This window comes from Clytia hemisphaerica, unplaced genomic scaffold (assembly GCF_902728285.1).
Source record: "Clytia hemisphaerica strain Z4C2 unplaced genomic scaffold, Clytia hemisphaerica genome assembly, whole genome shotgun sequence".
Classification (NCBI taxonomy): domain Eukaryota; kingdom Metazoa; phylum Cnidaria; class Hydrozoa; order Leptothecata; family Clytiidae; genus Clytia; species Clytia hemisphaerica.
This window is the reverse complement of record NW_027104115.1, coordinates 618838-636531: the sequence shown is the minus strand read 5'-3', so window position 1 is coordinate 636531 and position 17694 is coordinate 618838. Positions and strand designations below refer to the sequence as shown.

Genomic DNA, 17694 nt, shown 5'->3' with positions numbered 1-17694 from the left:
GCTTTTGAGGACGGTAAAGTGACTGAAGCGATTTTGAATAACCCGCAATTCTGCCCCGCAAAATCGAGGACGGTAAAAGTGCTGATTTACCGTCGTCCTCAGTTGATCATGATCTAGACAAATTAGAAGCTTACCGTCTCCGTCGCTGAAAAACACACATACATAAACTTGGTACTTACCTTGTCCCACTGTTTTAAAGATAAAACTTTTGTTATTTTTAGGTGCGCAAGAGTTACTACCGTAGCGTCTCACACAACAAGGAGATAGCAAAACTGGTTGGTTCAATGTCCACTATCATCAACTCGCAGAAGAAAGAGGTTACCGGAGCTTTCAGTCATTATGAACAATACAACACCATATGGCTTGTTGATAAAGAAACATCGATGGAAAAATTCTTACAGGTAGCCCAGATTGCACCCGACGTTGTTTCAACGTTCATCTTCGGCTCTATATGGACATTGTGAACGTTAGATAAACGTCGAAAAAACGTTGTGTGCCAGCTGGGATCTACTGTTGGTTTGGCTTTTTTCCAAATTCAGTAAACTCTAGCTCCAATTCGAATCTTGGTCCCCTCAACTAGAAAGTGGTTTAAAATGCTCTAGGTATAAATTTGAATCTCGAATAAATTTTTTGGCCCCTTGAAGAATCATCGAATTAGAGAGAGTCAACTTTAACACACTCAGGAAAAATAGCCGGGATTTTTCGTCTTTTGCATACGACTTCACCATAACACGAGGATGAAGTTTGGATTTTCGGGAGATGACGTAGTCTTCACTCACGCAGATCATGGATAGCCAAGCTGACATGTGACGTTGTTTCAACGTTCATCTAACGTTCACCGGACGTAGACATTTTGTAATGGCTTTGAATAATCTCAACCTTACACTGCTTTGAGATTTTTACGTAATGGCGGTATTTAAATAGAGGCTGCCCTACGAACCCTGGGGGGACTGGACGCTCTAGTAGGGTGATCTTTTATTCATTAGCGAGTTTATTTATTTGCACTTTTGAGGAAGGCGGAGTGACTGAAGTGATACGGAATAACACGCAGTTCTGAGCTGCAAAATCGAGAACGGAAAAAGTGCTGATTTACCGTCATCCTCGGTTAGTCAGGATGCAGCCAAACAAGGATCTAACTGTCTCCGTCGCAGTAAAAACACAAATACATAAACTCGGTATTATATTGAACTATGACGGAGAGAGTTTTCATGTTTGATTAAGTTACGTAATTTTAAGCTTTATATGGAAGCAAACGTTCGAATTTTACGCACATGAAACGTTTGCTTCCAGTAATGGTTATTATAAAAAAACGAAAAACTGCTCTAGTTAATCAAATAATAAGTTCGAATTCATGATATATACCATTGCAATGTCTTCTGACATTACATCACGGACCCAATAACTGATTGGTATTGTAAGTGACGTAAAATCAGTCAATACGTCACTTGCAACCAATCAGGTGTTGGGTTCGTGGAAGACATTGCAATGGTGTATATCATGAATTAGTGTAGGCCTATTGTGCTGCCGTTGTACAACTTGCGTAGTTTTAACTCTAGCTCTGTTTTTTTCTCTTTACATTAGATGGTGGTTTTAACCATGAAATCACAATTTACCTTTTTTCAGAAAAATCCGACCTTGGATGAATTCGAGCAACAGATTTTGTCTTACAAAGAGATTGAAGAAAAAGTCAAGCTGGAGGATGAGAGGATGAACGTCGGATCAGTTTGCTTGCTAACCGGTCAGTATTTTCTTCTAAGAAATCGGGGAATTGCGAAATTAATGAAATGCAGTGAAGTCTCCATATTTTAAGACGCACGGGAAACATAAATTCGTTCGAGTTTTTTCGTTCACACTTTTCCTGTGTTATCTTTTCATAAGCTTTCTCGAACGGGGAATATTATTTGTTCGAATTAAAGAGAAATTCGAATTATATAAAGTATTTTAGGAGAGTTTTTCTTTGACGGGGTCTAGAAACAAGCTCGAATCAAAGAAAGATTTGAATAATAGAACTTTGAATTTAAGCGAGAGTTTACTGTAAATTCTACATCTTCTAAATTCTGTTCCAAATTTATCTCAGAGCAAATCAAATTGGGTATAATCACGGAAATTAAATCATGGATTGTTATTTACGGACGGTCCGCAAATTCCAAATATCGGACAGCAATGGTGGACTTTTTCAAATTCATCAATTCATTTACAAAACAGTTGAGTCGACCGTTGAACGATTTGGATGACATTCGATTCGCAATGGCCACCCTCATTGAGTTGAGGAACCAAGAAATTGTTATGGACATGGAAGTGACCCCTATTGAGGTGAAAATTGGCTAAATAGTTTTTTATAAGAAAATAAAGCTTCGGTGGCTTAAATAATGAGTGCATTTTTCCATCACATTACAAATGATTATAAATTTAAGTCAGTTTCCCAGTGGAGCTGCAACTGTAAGGTATTTTACTCACTGGGGATGAATTTGTGTCCCTGCAAGCGATATAGAGCACATTCAAGATCGGCCAAGTAATTTTACGGCTCAAATCGGCCTAGATCGGCCAGGTCCGGTTCGGATCGGCCAAGTTCGGTCTGGATCGGCCAATAACGGCCAGGTCCGGCGAAATTGCTCTGTGACACAAGGGTGTAAAGTATTTTTTGATTTTCACAGGATTCGTTCGCCATGCTTACCAAATACAACATCACAGTTTCCAAAGATGACATTGAGAGAGTGGATACACTTCGTTACGCCTGGAAAAACCTCTTGTTGCTGGCCAAAGAAGTACAAGATGAATTGTTAAAATTACAACCAGTCTTTAAGAGCGATTTGACTGCCAAAGTGGAACAGTTCAAGCAAGACTCGGAAGATTTTGTCAAGAGTTATCAAAAGGTTTGTTTCAATCTATTCTCCTTGACTTGATTCTTGCTCCTTCAGTTTCACCTTTATAGAATCCACGCTCAAATTCGAACTTTTCAATTATTAAAAAAACCCTGTAACCGTTGTCAGAATTGGATTTTTAAGTAGCAGTAAGCTTAAAACTCAAATTGAAAAAAAAATTAACGATCAGGTTTTATTATCAAATAAATAAAAGTCTTAAAACTCCTCTCAAGAATCAAGGAACTTTGAAGGTATACTTTTTCGCTAAGACTTCCATGCTCCATACACGATGATCACAATCATTTTTGTTGAACTCGACTTTTGAAAATTGTCAACTTTTTACTCATTTCAGGGCTTAGGAATGAAATGTCCGTTTTTTTTGCCATAAAAGCTTTTGCCAGGTCTAATTTGCGGGCCTCCTCAAAAAGGTATCAAAATCCTATCTACTTTCGAACCAATACATGCGGTTGTCTCCTACGAAAGATGATAGAGATCCTAAGGATCGCGACAAGAGGATATTTCCCAAACTGTCTTCTGATTCAGAATATAAATCTCCTGTTATTTATAGAGAGGACCAATGACACCAAACTTGCCACCGCATGAAGCCAACGAACGTCTCATTACATATCAGGTTATTCTTCTCTTTTCCATCAAATACATATTTCTGCTCCATTGTTTTAAGGGAGAAGCTTTCCCAGTTCTGAACTACCAAATTATAAGATATCAACATACAGTTGACGCTCTCTAATTCGATCTTTAAGGGGAATTGGATTTTCATCGAATAAGGGAGCTTATCGAATAAGGGAGCGTATCGGGTAGTAGAACGTCGAATAAGAGAGTGTCAACTGTAATTAGTTGGATAGCCTCGATAGAGTTGGTTTCCTCCAGTAAAGAGCAATATTCGTGATTGAAGTGATGCCTCATTTACAATTGACTCTCTCTCTCTAATTCGATCTTCAAGGGACCAAGAATCTACTTCGAATTATAGAAAGTATTTAATACTGATTTCCAGCTTATCGAAAGATTCAAAAAGACAAAGCCAGAATGAAAAAGGTAGTTTCTCGAAACTTGTGCTCGCTTGGCGGGGGATGAAGAGGAAGAAGATGCTAGCTCTTTCTTTTGTTTAAAAAAGCTTTGTAAGTAAATAATGTACTTTAAACTTATTGTTATTGTTTTTCTTCGTAGAATCGCTTTGATACGTTATACCGTCAATACGTCACTTACTCCGGCGGTGAAGAATTGTTCGGTCTCCCTATCACCGAATACGAGGGCTTGCAACAAATACGTAAAGAGCTAAGCTTGTTGCATAAATTATATGGGCTTTATAATGACGTCACGCATAAAGTGAATGGCTATTATGATATACCGTGGATTGAGGTGAATACGGATAAAATCAATGGAGAATTGCAAGACTTCCAAACAAGGTTGATTTTCTTTATAATCCTTGTCTGTACACAGACCAGTTATCTACGGCTTGATTTCAAAATTTGCCGTAGAGGGTCTGTTGTTTTTATCTTTTCTGATTTGAGATTTTTCAAACCGACCGCTGCAATTGAGTGCGGGTGAGAGAGGGGAGACGTCGAGAGAAGTGTTGCTATTTATAAATCATACTTCATCGCAGAAGTTTCCGTACGGGAATTTTTTTTATCAAACGTGAGATACACTGAGTAACTATATTCTTGATGGAATCTTTTTGAAAGTGGTATCCACAAAGAAGTCAATCAAGTGCTTGTAACAGCCTGAGCTTAAAGCCAGGTTAAGTTAAGGATATTTCAATTAAGGTCTTAATCGCTATGAAAAAACTGCTGAGCATTTATAGAGTATAACTGGCGTTACTTAGTAGACTAACGCTAAACTAAATGTATCTATTGGAACCTAAATATCTATTGGATATGGCTTTGATTCTCTTCACTTTTGCTTATTTCAGATGTCGAAAACTTCCACGTGGTCTGAAAGACTGGCAAGCCTACCTTGATCTCAAGAAACAGATTGATGATTTCAATGAAAGTTGTCCACTACTGGAGATGATGGCAAACAAAGCAATGAAAGCGAGACATTGGAAGAAGATTGGTGAGATCACCAATCACCAATTTGATGTGGAAATTGAAACGTTTTTGTTGAAGAATATTATGGAAGCTCCGTTACTGGAGAACAAGGAAGATATCGAGGTTAGTTAGGTTTCCTCAAAATTTGGAGGAAAGGGGAAAAGCTTCGTTAAAGCTTTGTTAATAGGGGAAGATTTTTGGCCCCTAGAATAACTAAAGAGTGAGAAGGTAAAAATATCAGTAAAGACGTGGTTAGACAATAATAGCGCACCGCGCTGAATCTAAAAATAGATTTTATTTTTGACATAATCATTACTCTCGATGTGTTTGTACGAGTTCCAATCCCATCAACCTTTGCGTTAATCTCTTTTGCACGTTAATTGCATCATTTGACAAAAGATATATAACAACTTGCACGTATCTTTAATTGAGCCGCATTGAATTTTGGGATTGCAACTCGTACAAATGTCAAAAAAAGTGAAAAGTATTAATTATGACGTAAGTGTTGCGGAGCGATATCCTGGGACTCTTTAGTTATTCTAGGGGCCCAGGTCTTGATACGAATTAAATGGAAGGCAAAAGCAGTGGACGAGCTCCAATGGAGTAAAAAAGAAAACATTCGATTGGCCAATAATAATTTGAACGTCAAAAACGTTCAATTGAAAACGTTTGATTGAAAAAATGTCGAGTTTGTCTGCTGCAAAAACTTAAAAAATTCGAATTACATGATTAAAATTTCTTGATGGGACTGGAAAATCTGTTCGATTTACATGATTTTTCGAATTACATTGGCTCGAATTATAGGAGTTTTCTTGTAAGGTTTTCAAGGTAAATTCTGAGGGGACCACAAATCTGTTCGAATTAAACGAGTTTTCGAATTATAGGAGTTCGAATTACACGAGTTCAACTGTATAAGTGTTTATTTAAAGCTGTTGCTTTATAGATTGCAATTTAGGGTTTGTTCATTTAACTCGTTAAATCGTAGTTTAACTGTACTTAACTGCAGGCAGCCCTTATAAATAGAAAATCGGGTTGTATAGGACAAATTTACCGCAAAACTTATCCTTATAAGAGGCTAGTTAATATTTGAGGCTAAAACTTACAGAATACGTCTCCGATCCACCTTGTTTAATACCTTCTCCATACCCATGTATTATGCAAATTAGAAGTTAAAAGTTTAATTTTCTATTTCAATTCTGTCAATCCAGGATATCTGTATAGCAGCTACCAAGGAGAAAGACATCGAAGCGAAACTGAAGACGGTAATCGCGGATTGGAATCACCAGGAGTTAACATTCGCCACCTTCAAAAGCCGTGGTGAATTGTTGTTACGTGGAGATAGTACGTCCGAAATTATCACACTTCTGGAAGATAGCTTGATGGTTCTTGGCTCTCTGCTCAGTAACAGGTAAACCTTTCCTTTTCCGTCCAGTTCAGAACTTATTCGGAAAAGCCTTTTTTATTAAAATCTGTTTTTAATCGATCCTTGAATAAAGTACAGTTAACTTTCGTTAATTTGAAGTCGAACGGGAAGTCTAATTTGTTCGATTTACAGAGAAAGATTTGAATTATAAAAAGTATTTTACGAGGGTTTTCCTTTGGCGTGTTCTGAGGATTAGTTCGAATTATAGAAAGGTTCCAATAAGGGAAGTTCGAATTAGTTCCTCGAGAGTGCACTGTAAGATAACAAACTCGCCCCTTCTCGTGTTTCCCAGGCTTTATTGTGTTATTGAAGGATTCCAGAGAAAAGATTCTGACTCGATCAGGAATGAGATTAGCTGAACACTGGAAAAAAGTAAATAACTGTAAACCAACTACAGCTCCTGTCCCACAGAACACACGGAACACCTGTATTCTGTGTGACAGGGACTGTAGTATTGTGATTTATTTGGTTAATTGGTAGCTCTAATCAAAATCACGAACGCTTTTTATTGACTCATGAATATATGATTTCTCCTTTTTCAGATATAATGCTCCTTTCAAGAAGCAGATACAGTCTTGGGTACAGAAACTCTCCAACTCGACAGACATCTTGGAGAATTGGATGGTCGTTCAGAATCTGTGGATTTACTTGGAAGCTGTTTTCGTTGGTGGTGATATCGCAAGGCAGTTACCGAGAGAAGCTAAACGATTCTCAGGTATGGGAAATTGAAATTTTTCAATTTTCTCCACTCAAGCCTAAGAAATCCTGATTAAATCTATATCCAATGTTATTTGTAAAAACGCTCATATTGTGCTATTTATACAATGTCTTGATATGAGCTCAAACGATTTCCATTGACAGTTTATATATTGAATAGAAAAGAACTTATCGTACTTCCTCAAAATTTTAGAACATTTCATGTACGGTTGATTGAATGAAATAAAATATTTTTCTATTCATTCTTGGTTTTTATTTCCTCTACTTTTTCTAATAAGGTATCGACAAGAATTGGCAGAAGATAATGCAGCGAGCGCACGAAATGCCGAACGTCGTCGTCTGTTGTACCGGCGATGAAGCTCTCTCACAACTACTCCCGCATCTCCAAGAGCAACTCGAACTTTGTCAGAAATCGCTGTCTGGATATCTGGAAAAGAAACGGCTCATTTTTCCGCGCTTTTTCTTTGTCTCGGATCCAGCCCTCTTGGAGATTCTTGGACAAGCTAGTGACTCGCATACAATCCAGGTATGACTTTCGTTTGTGTCTCCCTCAGGCCATTTTGCAGGTAACGGTTCCGTTTCGCTCCGTAACGAAATAAAGCTACCTTATCGGCCAAAACTTAGTCGTCCCTAAGTGACTAAATTTTGGCTTGGTGACTAAAATTAGGGCCGACTAAAAATTTGGGCCAAATTAAAAGTTTATAATTAACCTTTCCTTATTTTCCAGTATTTTAAGCTTTCTCCTATTTTCCATCTGCTTGTAAATTTAGAAATGGCCCAAATTTTTAGTTGGTCTTAATTATTAGTCGGCCCTTAATGACTAATATTGACGAGGTGGTTAAAATTAAGGCCTACTAATAATTAAGGCCGACTAAGTTTTGGCCGATATAAAGGTATTCTATTGGTTTGAAGTAGCGTAAAAATTGAATATAACCAATGTAACTTCATTCTGTTTCTAAACATAACGGAATAGTACTTTTTGAACTAGCAAGCACCTCACCAAAACCGGGATTTTTCATTCCCCTTCTCGGTAGTTAATCACATAGAGAAACGCGGATGACGTCTAGTATAGGATACATGTGAACGTGGTCTCAATCTTGATACTATTATAAAAAGGTTATTAAGGCGAGACCAATTTAATTTGTTGTTCTACGGGCAGATCGTTAGCCAAATATGGGTCGGTCGGTCGGTAAAATAAGAAAAAAATTTTCATTTATCAGGATTGGTAAAGTAAATGTTTTCCAAAAAATATCTGGATCAAAATTTCACTTTTTTTATCTTTAATGAAGATCATAATAAAACATTAGTGTATGGAATGCTTGACTTTCTAAAATTTTCAATTTCTTGAATTAATTTTCAGCTTTATTCAAATTTGATTCTTACTTACAAATAACTAGTGTGTAAAATATATTGTAGTGGAAATTTAATATTATTATTTTTTTGATTTTAGCAAAAATAGAGTCAGTCGGGCCCGTAGAACAACAAATTAAATTGGTCTCGCCCAACAGGACCAGCTTATTAAAATTAATCATCATTGTTATCACATTAGGAATAATCAATTCAAATTAAACGATTAAAAAAAAGTTTTTCTTTCATTTGAATGGCTTTACCTTTCATTTCCGATCATTAAATATCATATTTATAGATGGGCTAGAGGTTTTCCATGTGTTTTTCATAGTTTTTAAGTTACCTGATTACCGCTGCTACGAGAGCGAATTTTTGAATCTGTATACGGCGATCCCTTACGAAAATCGAACGCTTGTTTTTGTTTGTTTCCATAATGGGGGAAAAACAAACTTAACAAAACATAACAAACCTGTATATCTATAAAAGGTTTCATACTGGATTCGGGTTGGAAAACTACCGTGTCCGTCCGGTTCAGGCTAGCTAGTATAGGATCAAACCAAACATCTTTTACGTTTCAGAGTCACTTATTGAATGTCTTCGACAATACCAAACACGTGGAGTTCCATGAGAAGGATTATGATAAAATTCTAGCTGTCATCTCCAAAGAAGGCGAGAAGGTATGATGAACTCTAAATAAAGGACACTTTCAGGTTCCCGTTTCGTGTCCCTGTTACAGCCAACTCTCTCTTATTCGAACCTCTGTTATTCGAATCTTTTTGTAATTCGAACATAAACATCGAACCCTTCAGCTTGAAACCTTTCTCTAATTCATGATATGCACCACTGTCTTCTGAGAACTTTTTAAAATTTCCAACTCAATATGTCACTTAAACAATAGAAAAAGTGACGTATTGGGTGGAACAAAAACAGAACAATTAGCATAATTTCGCGAAGTCATTGCAGTCATGCATATCACGAATTCAAAGAAAAATATTTGATCCCTTGAAGATCGAACTGTAGAGATTTTACTGTTCAGTTCCAAAGTTCCATAGATAGCCGAGTCAGCTGGCCAAGGAGTCCGTAAAAATATGGAAAGCCTATATCGTAAAAGCATAGGCGTAGCGAGATACCCTGTAAAATTTATGAGGGAGTGCAGACGTTTATGACATTCATTATCTTTTGATAAAACAAAGACAATAATTACAATGTCGTAAAAACCGCGCTAATCCATAAATTTTGCAGGGTATATCGCTACTCCTATGAAAAGTCCTAGATTACTGGGCCATTGACGTGAAATATCGCCCTAACAAAAATCTCATCGAATTAAGAGAGGCAACTTAAAAGGAAGTATAAATGAATTTTAACAAATTCCCTTTGATGGCAATAATGAAACTTTTTCTTTTTACAGGTCGTCCTTGACAAGTACGTGATGGCTTTTGGCAACGTCGAAGAATGGTTGAACAATCTATTGAAAATGTCACAAAGTTCGGTGCACGGTGTTATCCGACAAGCATATCACGCCATTAATGATTCGAACTTTGATGTGATGGAATTCCTTGGTACATTCCCAGCACAGGTATATTTTGAAATTCAAATTGTTCTATCCGGCATAGTTTTCTCGCCTCCTCTTTAGTTTTTAAACCCTTATAAACAAGTTTTTAAATTCCAAAAGTTTAATTAAATAAACTGCCTGGTCGATTGGCCTGTTTGATTTTTGAAGACTCAAGTGTATTAACCTGGAGGCTGCTCCAATGTGCTAAGTCACGAGTTAACCAAGCTTCGGTTTAAAAGATTTCCAGATGACTCACTTACTCATTTAGGATTTTCAAGAAAATAAATTGTATGGGGTGTTTGGCGAATAGGATATCCAAGGGTTGTAACCCCCACGCATTTTTTTCTGGAACAACACATTTTTAAAGGATATCATTTGACGTATCTCTTACACAGTATTTTTAAGCAGAACAGAAAGAGCAACTTTCTCCTCTTTCGTGGGCGCGTGAGCACAAAATTTGAGAAATTTATTTTCGACCGCTGGAGGCGGTTTCTTTCATAGTGGTACGCTAATCTCGTTTTGCCTTGGCTCATTACTTTGTCTACCATTTACTTTCGGTTTTTTTAACTAGATTACCCAGGTGTTTCTCTTTTTTTTCCCTGAATGTCTTTTATTCGGAATTGAATAATCGAGACATGAAAAATGACTATATTGTAATCTGTTTTCAATGAATAATCTAAAATGTACTGGAGGTGACATATAGGCGTTATAGCGTGCGCACGCTCTTTCGCGAGCGTGATGCGTGATGGAAGGCGGTCGTTTCAGTGTGGTTTGGATCCACACTATGACCTAGTTTATTCTGCTTTGTCAACATAGAGGTACGCCTCTTTTTTACCGCCCTTTCTCGTGTTGAGTTGGTGATATGATTTCTTTTTTTGTTTGGTTTGAATGGTTTTGTATTAGCTTTTTTAGATATATGATGAAAATTTTTCAGATTGGATTGCTGGGTTTACAAATGCTTTGGACACGTGATTCAACAGATGCGTTGCAGAACAATAAATATGACAAGAAAGTTATGCCTGAGACCAACCAAGCTTTCTTAGAGTTGTTGAATCTGTTGATCGAACAAACAACGAAAGATCTGTCATCTGTTGAAAGAACGAAATATGAATCGTTGATTACCATTCATGTTCACCAGAGAGATATCTTCGATGATTTGGTAAGTTTGAGTTTGTCTCAAACCCGTTAGCGAATTTATGTATTCGAGATAAATAGAAGGAGACTATATAAAGCAAAGTTTACATATCACTTAGCTCGACGACGGTAAAAACATCAGAATACCCTCGTCTGTTTAGGTGAGCAAAGGCGATATAGAGTCGTTCATCAACTATCAACTTTGTTTTTGTCTACTTCACTTACCGTCGCCCCTCAACAATGTTCGATGATTTATGGTGGAATTTTCCGCAATTTATACAAAAGGCAGGGAAACCCATTTTAGGAAATGTCAGTTTATTCAGGATGACATGTTTTCATTCCCCAGGGGGAGGAAGATTTTGATTCTCGAAATGAAATACACCCATGCAATGTCTTCTAGAATTACGTCAATTTTACAAGAGATGATTGCTTAAAAGTGACGTAATGGGTGGAAAAACAAAGAAATACAAATTGTCTAAAGCTAATTTATACAAATTTGAATCTGTGTGCTGATCTGGAAAAAGCGATGCAATAATATTTCTTATTTCCATTAGAAATATATACCATTCGTTCTATTTCTTATCCTTTAAACTAACTCTTATTTCCACAGGTCAAAATGCATATCAAATCGCCAAACGATTTTGAATGGTTGAAACAGATCAGATTCTATTTCTTGGAAGATATGGATCAATGTCTCGTCTCTATAACTGATGTTGATTTCAAATATCAAAACGAATTCATTGGTTGCGTGGAAAGGTATAACATTACTCTTGTATGAGTAAGATAGCAATACAGTCAATTCTGTCTAATCCGAACCTTTATAATTTTTCGAATCTCTCTGTAAAAGTGTACTCTTTCTTACACGAATTTTTCTCTGATTCGAAGAAAAGGCTTAGTCCCTTAAAGATCGAATTGGAGAGAGGCATTTCTACCTACTTCATATCCGGGGAGACACGGGTACGTATCGCCGGACAGGTTACCTTTTTCAACTCCGCCATCCCCGTTAAATATGTTGCAAAAACACAAAATTGAAAAACCAGTCTTATGTAAGGTGCCTTTGTGGCAAAAATTGGTTGAAATTTTGAGAATAAACTTTATTAAAAGTAACCAGGAAATTTTGGCGAGAAAAAGAATCAAACAAGTCCCACGCAGAGTATCCATTTTTCAGCGGAACACTCCGTCGATTGGCAAGGAAAGTGCCCTTTCGGGATGTAATAAGAAAAATCAATCCAAATGTAATACAGTTAATACTCTCTTAATCGACGTTCTACATTCGATACACTCCATCATTCGATATTGCAAAAGACCGTTAACAAGAAACTTTCATAAAACGATGCTCTTCTATTTGATATGCTCCCTTATTCGATGAAAATCCAATTTCCCTTGAAAATCGAATCACAGAGCGTTCTTTTAAAAGTAAAACTGAAGCACACTGAGTAAGGAAATATACTAGAGACCCACTATGATCGTTAAAGCTAAGAGTCCACAAAATTAAGATGTGTTATAAATCTAAGTAATGTTTTTAAGTACCTTGGATTCTCTTAAACTCGAATGCCTCCTTATTAACTCAGCCAAGTTTTATGATTCCTTCAGTTAACAATGCCTCCATAAGCCTTACTCCATAACTCAAAATGTCTTTAACTGAAACAAATTCGCGTTCCCCGTACGTGTTCAAGTTATAGAGAATCCACTGTATTATTGCTCAAGGTAATTTTCAGCAAATCAATTATAAACATTTTTGAATCTCTAGGTTGGTCATTACACCGCTAACAGATCGATGTTACATAACTCTAGCACAAGCCTTAAACATGTCCATGGGAGCAAGTCCGGCCGGTCCGGCTGGTACCGGTAAAACTGGTAAGTGACTGATTGTTACTCTTTTTTTTTTAATCACTATTTTGTGATTTGTGTGTTTAGAGTGGCCGAGCTAAGTAGCTTCTTTTCCACTTTATATCTCTAGTGAGAAAGAAAGGTGTCATTTCGAAGTGTGGGTTTTCTTTTCCAGAGGTTTTGGCTTGAAAAGGTTCGTCCAATCCTTTACAGATACTAAATGGAACAGCCGATTGAAACGGCTTCTGAGCTTCACACTTCACACCCGCATGTTTCAAACATCTTTCCTCTCTTTTAGAAACGGTGAAAGACATGGGAAAAGCACTGGGCAAATACGTCATTGTTTTCAATTGTTCTGATCAACTCGACTACAGAGGACTGGGTCGAATCTTCAAAGGGTTGGCGCAGTCTGGAAGTTGGGGATGTTTCGATGAGTTCAACAGAATTGATCTACCGGTAAGGCGCTATGATTTCTATGACCATGTTCACACGTGACGGTTTCGTTTCGCTCCAAAACGGAATGAAGCCATTCTATTGGTTAGAAAGGACTTGAAACTTGAATGTAACCAATAGAATGGCTCGGAGGGAAACGGAACCGTCACGTGCGAACATGATCTATGCTTCGCCTGAAACGATCAGCTATTCATGTTGGGATGAGATGGAGTTTTTATAAGATACTTCACTAATTGGTCATTTTAAGTAATAGAGATGACGCGTTCTTTAGAAAAACTCCCACCGTCGTTTTGCCTAAGAATCGCACTAAGAATCCATTGACTTTTCCGGAATATTTCCGCAATTTTCCCGCTAAAGGTGTATATTTATTTACTTAAGAAACTGCCTAATTTTCCGAAGCTCTCTTTTTTCAACTACCAGGAGTCCTGGTCTTTTTCCGATAGAAAAGGGACAGTGGAATATTAGTGCGGGAACTGTAATCTTATGCACTAACTCTTGTTACTTCATTCTTTTACTACACCACAGGTTTTATCAGTTGCAGCACAACAAATTCACGTCATTTTATCGTGCAAGAAAGAACGAAAACGTGAATTTCTTTTCACTGATGGAGATACGGTTGCAATGAATCCTGAATTTGGGTTGTTTCTCACAATGGTGGGTTTCATTCTTTCTTTCCTTTTGAGATTGTGGTTTTCAACATGTTATGCCAATGCTTTGTTAAAGTCTTCATAACATGAAGCTCTATAACTCGAACGTCTCCTTAACATGAGCATTGTTCTGGGTCCCTTTAGACAACACAGCCTTATAAACACGAGATTCTACTGTATTATGCAAAAACCTAAGCTTAAGTTTCAAATTTGGTCCATGCCTTGTCTTAAGATTATATAGACTTTCTGGCTATAACTGGCTCCATTGCTGCTCATGTAAAGAGTTAGTAGTGCTTGAGAACGGTTGTATAGCGGTGTCTTCATAACCGAAACCTCTAAAATTCGCTCGAATGCCTCCTTAACTCAGACAAGTTTTACTGTCCCTTCAGTTAACAATGCCTTATAAAATGTACTCCCTAACTCGAAATTTCCATAATTTGAACAAATCTGCTTTCCCGTGAGTTTTCGAGTTATAGAGACTACGCTTTTCCAATTGTGATTGATAGATTCGAGAATTGCATTCAAATCGAATAATTGACTCTATTTCTTATGGAAAGACTTGAGAACTGTAGAGTCTTGATAACTCGAAACCCTATAAATCGAATGTCAACTTTTCTATTTTGGAAAAATAAAGTCTCGTGCATGCGAGACGATCGTTTTATTGTGTATGGCGCCCCGATACATTTTCTTAAAATTAATAAACTTTCTTGTCTTCGAAAATTGTATTCAAATTGAATAACTGGCTCCATTTCTCATAGAAAGAGTTAGTAATAGCATATGGCTAGGGAGGAGGTCAAAAGGATGGTCTACTGTTCGCTAACTTACATATGCTATCCTTATGCGTTTGAATGCATTTCTCGTAAATTGATTTCAATTTAGAATCCCGGTTATGCTGGACGTCAAGAATTACCAGAAAACCTGAAAGTCCAATTCCGGACAGTTGCAATGATGGTTCCGGACAGGCAAATTATTATCCGTGTTAAGCTGGCTAGTTGTGGTTTCCTCGATAACATCATACTAGCGCGTAAATTTTTTACGCTTTATAAACTTTGCGAGGAACAGCTTACGAAACAAGTCCATTATGATTTTGGTTTACGAAACATGTTATCAGTTTTACGAACTTTGGGTCAAGCGAAACGAAATAATCCGTCGGACAGCGAAAGTAAAATTGTGATGCGTGTTTTGAGGGATATGAACTTGTCGAAACTGGTAAGTTAGAATGTAGTTAGGATTTTTGGGTTTTTTGGGTTTTCGTTCAGATTACTTTCTCGTATAAGAGGGTTTTAATGTTTTTGTTAAGTTATGTAATTTCCGTCATTATGGAAGCAAACGTTCGATTTGCGTAAGGGGTCACACCTCTACAGATTCGAACGTTTACTTCCATGTGGAAATTTTAACAAAACATCAAAATATCAAAAGCCTCATACTATCGCTTTCTTCGAATTTCTTTTATTAGTTTTCTATTATTCTAATTTATTCCCAGTCCTCGTCAAGAAACTTTCTCAATATGCTTTCTATAATTTGAATCTCTCTGTAATTCGAACAAGTAAAATTCCCCGTTCGAGTATTCGAATTAGCGAGAGTCAATTGTAACCGATCGTTGAATTAATGGAATCGATCGTGTAACAGATTGTTTGAATGGCCTTTCGAAAGTTTTGATTAGGTTATTTTCCGAGATAATCTTGCAATATCTCTCAAAGAAGCCGACATATAAAGCCGTCACCTTCTTATAAAGTGATCTAAGCTTGTTGCTGTGGTATTCTGAGTTCAACCGAGCCCGAGAAAAAGCGATTGTTTTCAAGCGTTCAAGAGAAAACAACTTTTTTGGCTTAAATGATTTATTTAATGAAGACACTTTATAAACCGTAATTTTTCTTTGTCGTATTTTGGTATAGAGGGCCCAAAGGAGGTTAAAGAATTGAAAGATTGACGAAGTTTTTCTATTTCTTTGAAACCTTCTTTCGCTTTCAGGTAGACGAAGATGAACCATTGTTTTTGAGTTTGATCAACGATCTGTTTCCTGCAATCTCATTGGACAAAGCTGGTTATCCGAACTTGGAAGCAGCAATCGATGCAAAATGCCAAGAAAGTGGGCTCGTTAATCACCCGTCGTGGTCACTGAAACTCATACAGGTTGGTGTGGCTTCTCTACTTCTCTACTGTATACAATTATTAATAGTAATTATAGCGAACCGTGGTGCAGTGGTAGAGCATCCGTCTACCGTTCGCAAGGTTGTAGGTTCAACCCTCAGCCGGGTCATACCAAAGATTCTCAAAATGGTACTTGATGCCTTTCCGCTTGATGCTCAGCAATTAAGAGAAGGTTCAAGGGTAAGTGGAGTCATCCAGGGAGAAAGAGTGGCGCTCTCCCCTACCTTCGGGTAGATAGCTATGGAAAAAGGAGCCTTCAGGTCGCCTCCGACTGCGGTCGCAGACTTACTTACTTATACAAATTTGCCTTATCGACGAAGAAGGAGTAGCCTATACTAGACGTCACCCGCGTTTTTTTACGCAATTAACGTCTATTCCACTTTGCGACTTTTTCGAATGTTTTGAGCCCGGGTTTTCAGGCTCTAAACATTCGATTTTTTGACGTCACTTTTAACTTTCGAAGCTCCTGCAGTAGCAAAATAATCGAATTTGCGTCAAAACACTTGAAAGGCTTTTATTTTTCGAAAATCGTCAAAGTGGAACTCACTAAGAAACGAGATGAAAAATCCGGTTTTTAGTGAGGTGCTCGCTAAAGAAGGAGAGGAAATGGCCGAGTTATTTCCCCGATGTTATGGTGAACATAAGTTTGATCGTTTTTGTTGTTCAGATTATTTCATTAAAGCTTAAAGGTTTTTGAAGTAACCTTGAATGGTCACATTATAAGGACCGAAATTCATTTTAAGGACCAAAATTCATTTTTCTTCATCTGGGGCTTTTTCCCCTTCACTGATATGTGTTTAACTAAATTGGCAAGTTTCTGCATTTACTAAGCATGAAATTCTGCTGTAACATCCTAGTCAAACATTTTTCCAAATGGTTTTTGAATTAAGAACAAATACAAATTGTTGATTTTTTCCATAGTTGTACGAAACACAGCGTGTTCGTCACGGAATGATGGCTTTAGGTCCAAGCGGAACGGGAAAAACGACGTGTATACATACCCTTATGAAAGCCATGACAGAAATCGGGTTACCGCATCGGGAATATCGGATGAATCCGAAAGCTATCACTGCTCCACAAATGTTTGGGAAGTTGGACGTGGCGACGAATGATTGGACGGATGGCATTTTCTCAACGTTGTGGAGGAAAACATTACGTGCAAAGAAAGGTTAGATTCCCAGTAAAGTATTGAGATAATAATAAGCTACGAACAATAATAGAGAACTCTTATATAATGGTACGATTATGCTCGTGGTTGGCAGCGAACGTATTAACGAGATGGGTGACTTTGACCTATTCGACATCTCTCCTATCAGAAACGATGCTCTCGTCTACACAAAATCAAGGGAATAGTTTAAAGCAGGGATAAATTTGAAAACGCATTGAAGGCTGTAAACTCTGTGCATATATTCTTCCTTCTAACAGACGATAGCATTGTCTAACCAATCAGAGATACATCATTTTCTACAACTTTTTTTTCCTCCATGATTCTCTTCATCGGTGAAATCAACTTTGCTGGTAAAGCTAGAAAGTT

At 37.3% G+C, this 17694-nt stretch overlaps 1 protein-coding gene across 1 annotated transcript in view; it reads left to right on the top strand.

The window, feature by feature from the left end:
- Positions 1-17694, top strand: part of LOC136813490 (dynein axonemal heavy chain 5-like) — a 66698-nt gene that overhangs the window by 8009 nt on the left and 40995 nt on the right. The window contains exons 8-27 of the mRNA XM_067070004.1: positions 222-401; positions 1624-1738; positions 2078-2313; positions 2655-2873; positions 3430-3492; positions 4047-4285; positions 4789-5029; positions 6115-6314; positions 6872-7044; positions 7325-7572; positions 8972-9070; positions 9802-9969; positions 10880-11104; positions 11690-11835; positions 12830-12936; positions 13208-13365; positions 13888-14016; positions 14889-15218; positions 15981-16142; positions 17082-17328. Of these exons, the coding sequence (XP_066926105.1) occupies positions 222-401; positions 1624-1738; positions 2078-2313; positions 2655-2873; positions 3430-3492; positions 4047-4285; positions 4789-5029; positions 6115-6314; positions 6872-7044; positions 7325-7572; positions 8972-9070; positions 9802-9969; positions 10880-11104; positions 11690-11835; positions 12830-12936; positions 13208-13365; positions 13888-14016; positions 14889-15218; positions 15981-16142; positions 17082-17328 (3685 nt within the window). The remainder of the gene's footprint in view (positions 1-221; positions 402-1623; positions 1739-2077; positions 2314-2654; positions 2874-3429; positions 3493-4046; positions 4286-4788; positions 5030-6114; positions 6315-6871; positions 7045-7324; positions 7573-8971; positions 9071-9801; positions 9970-10879; positions 11105-11689; positions 11836-12829; positions 12937-13207; positions 13366-13887; positions 14017-14888; positions 15219-15980; positions 16143-17081; positions 17329-17694) is intronic.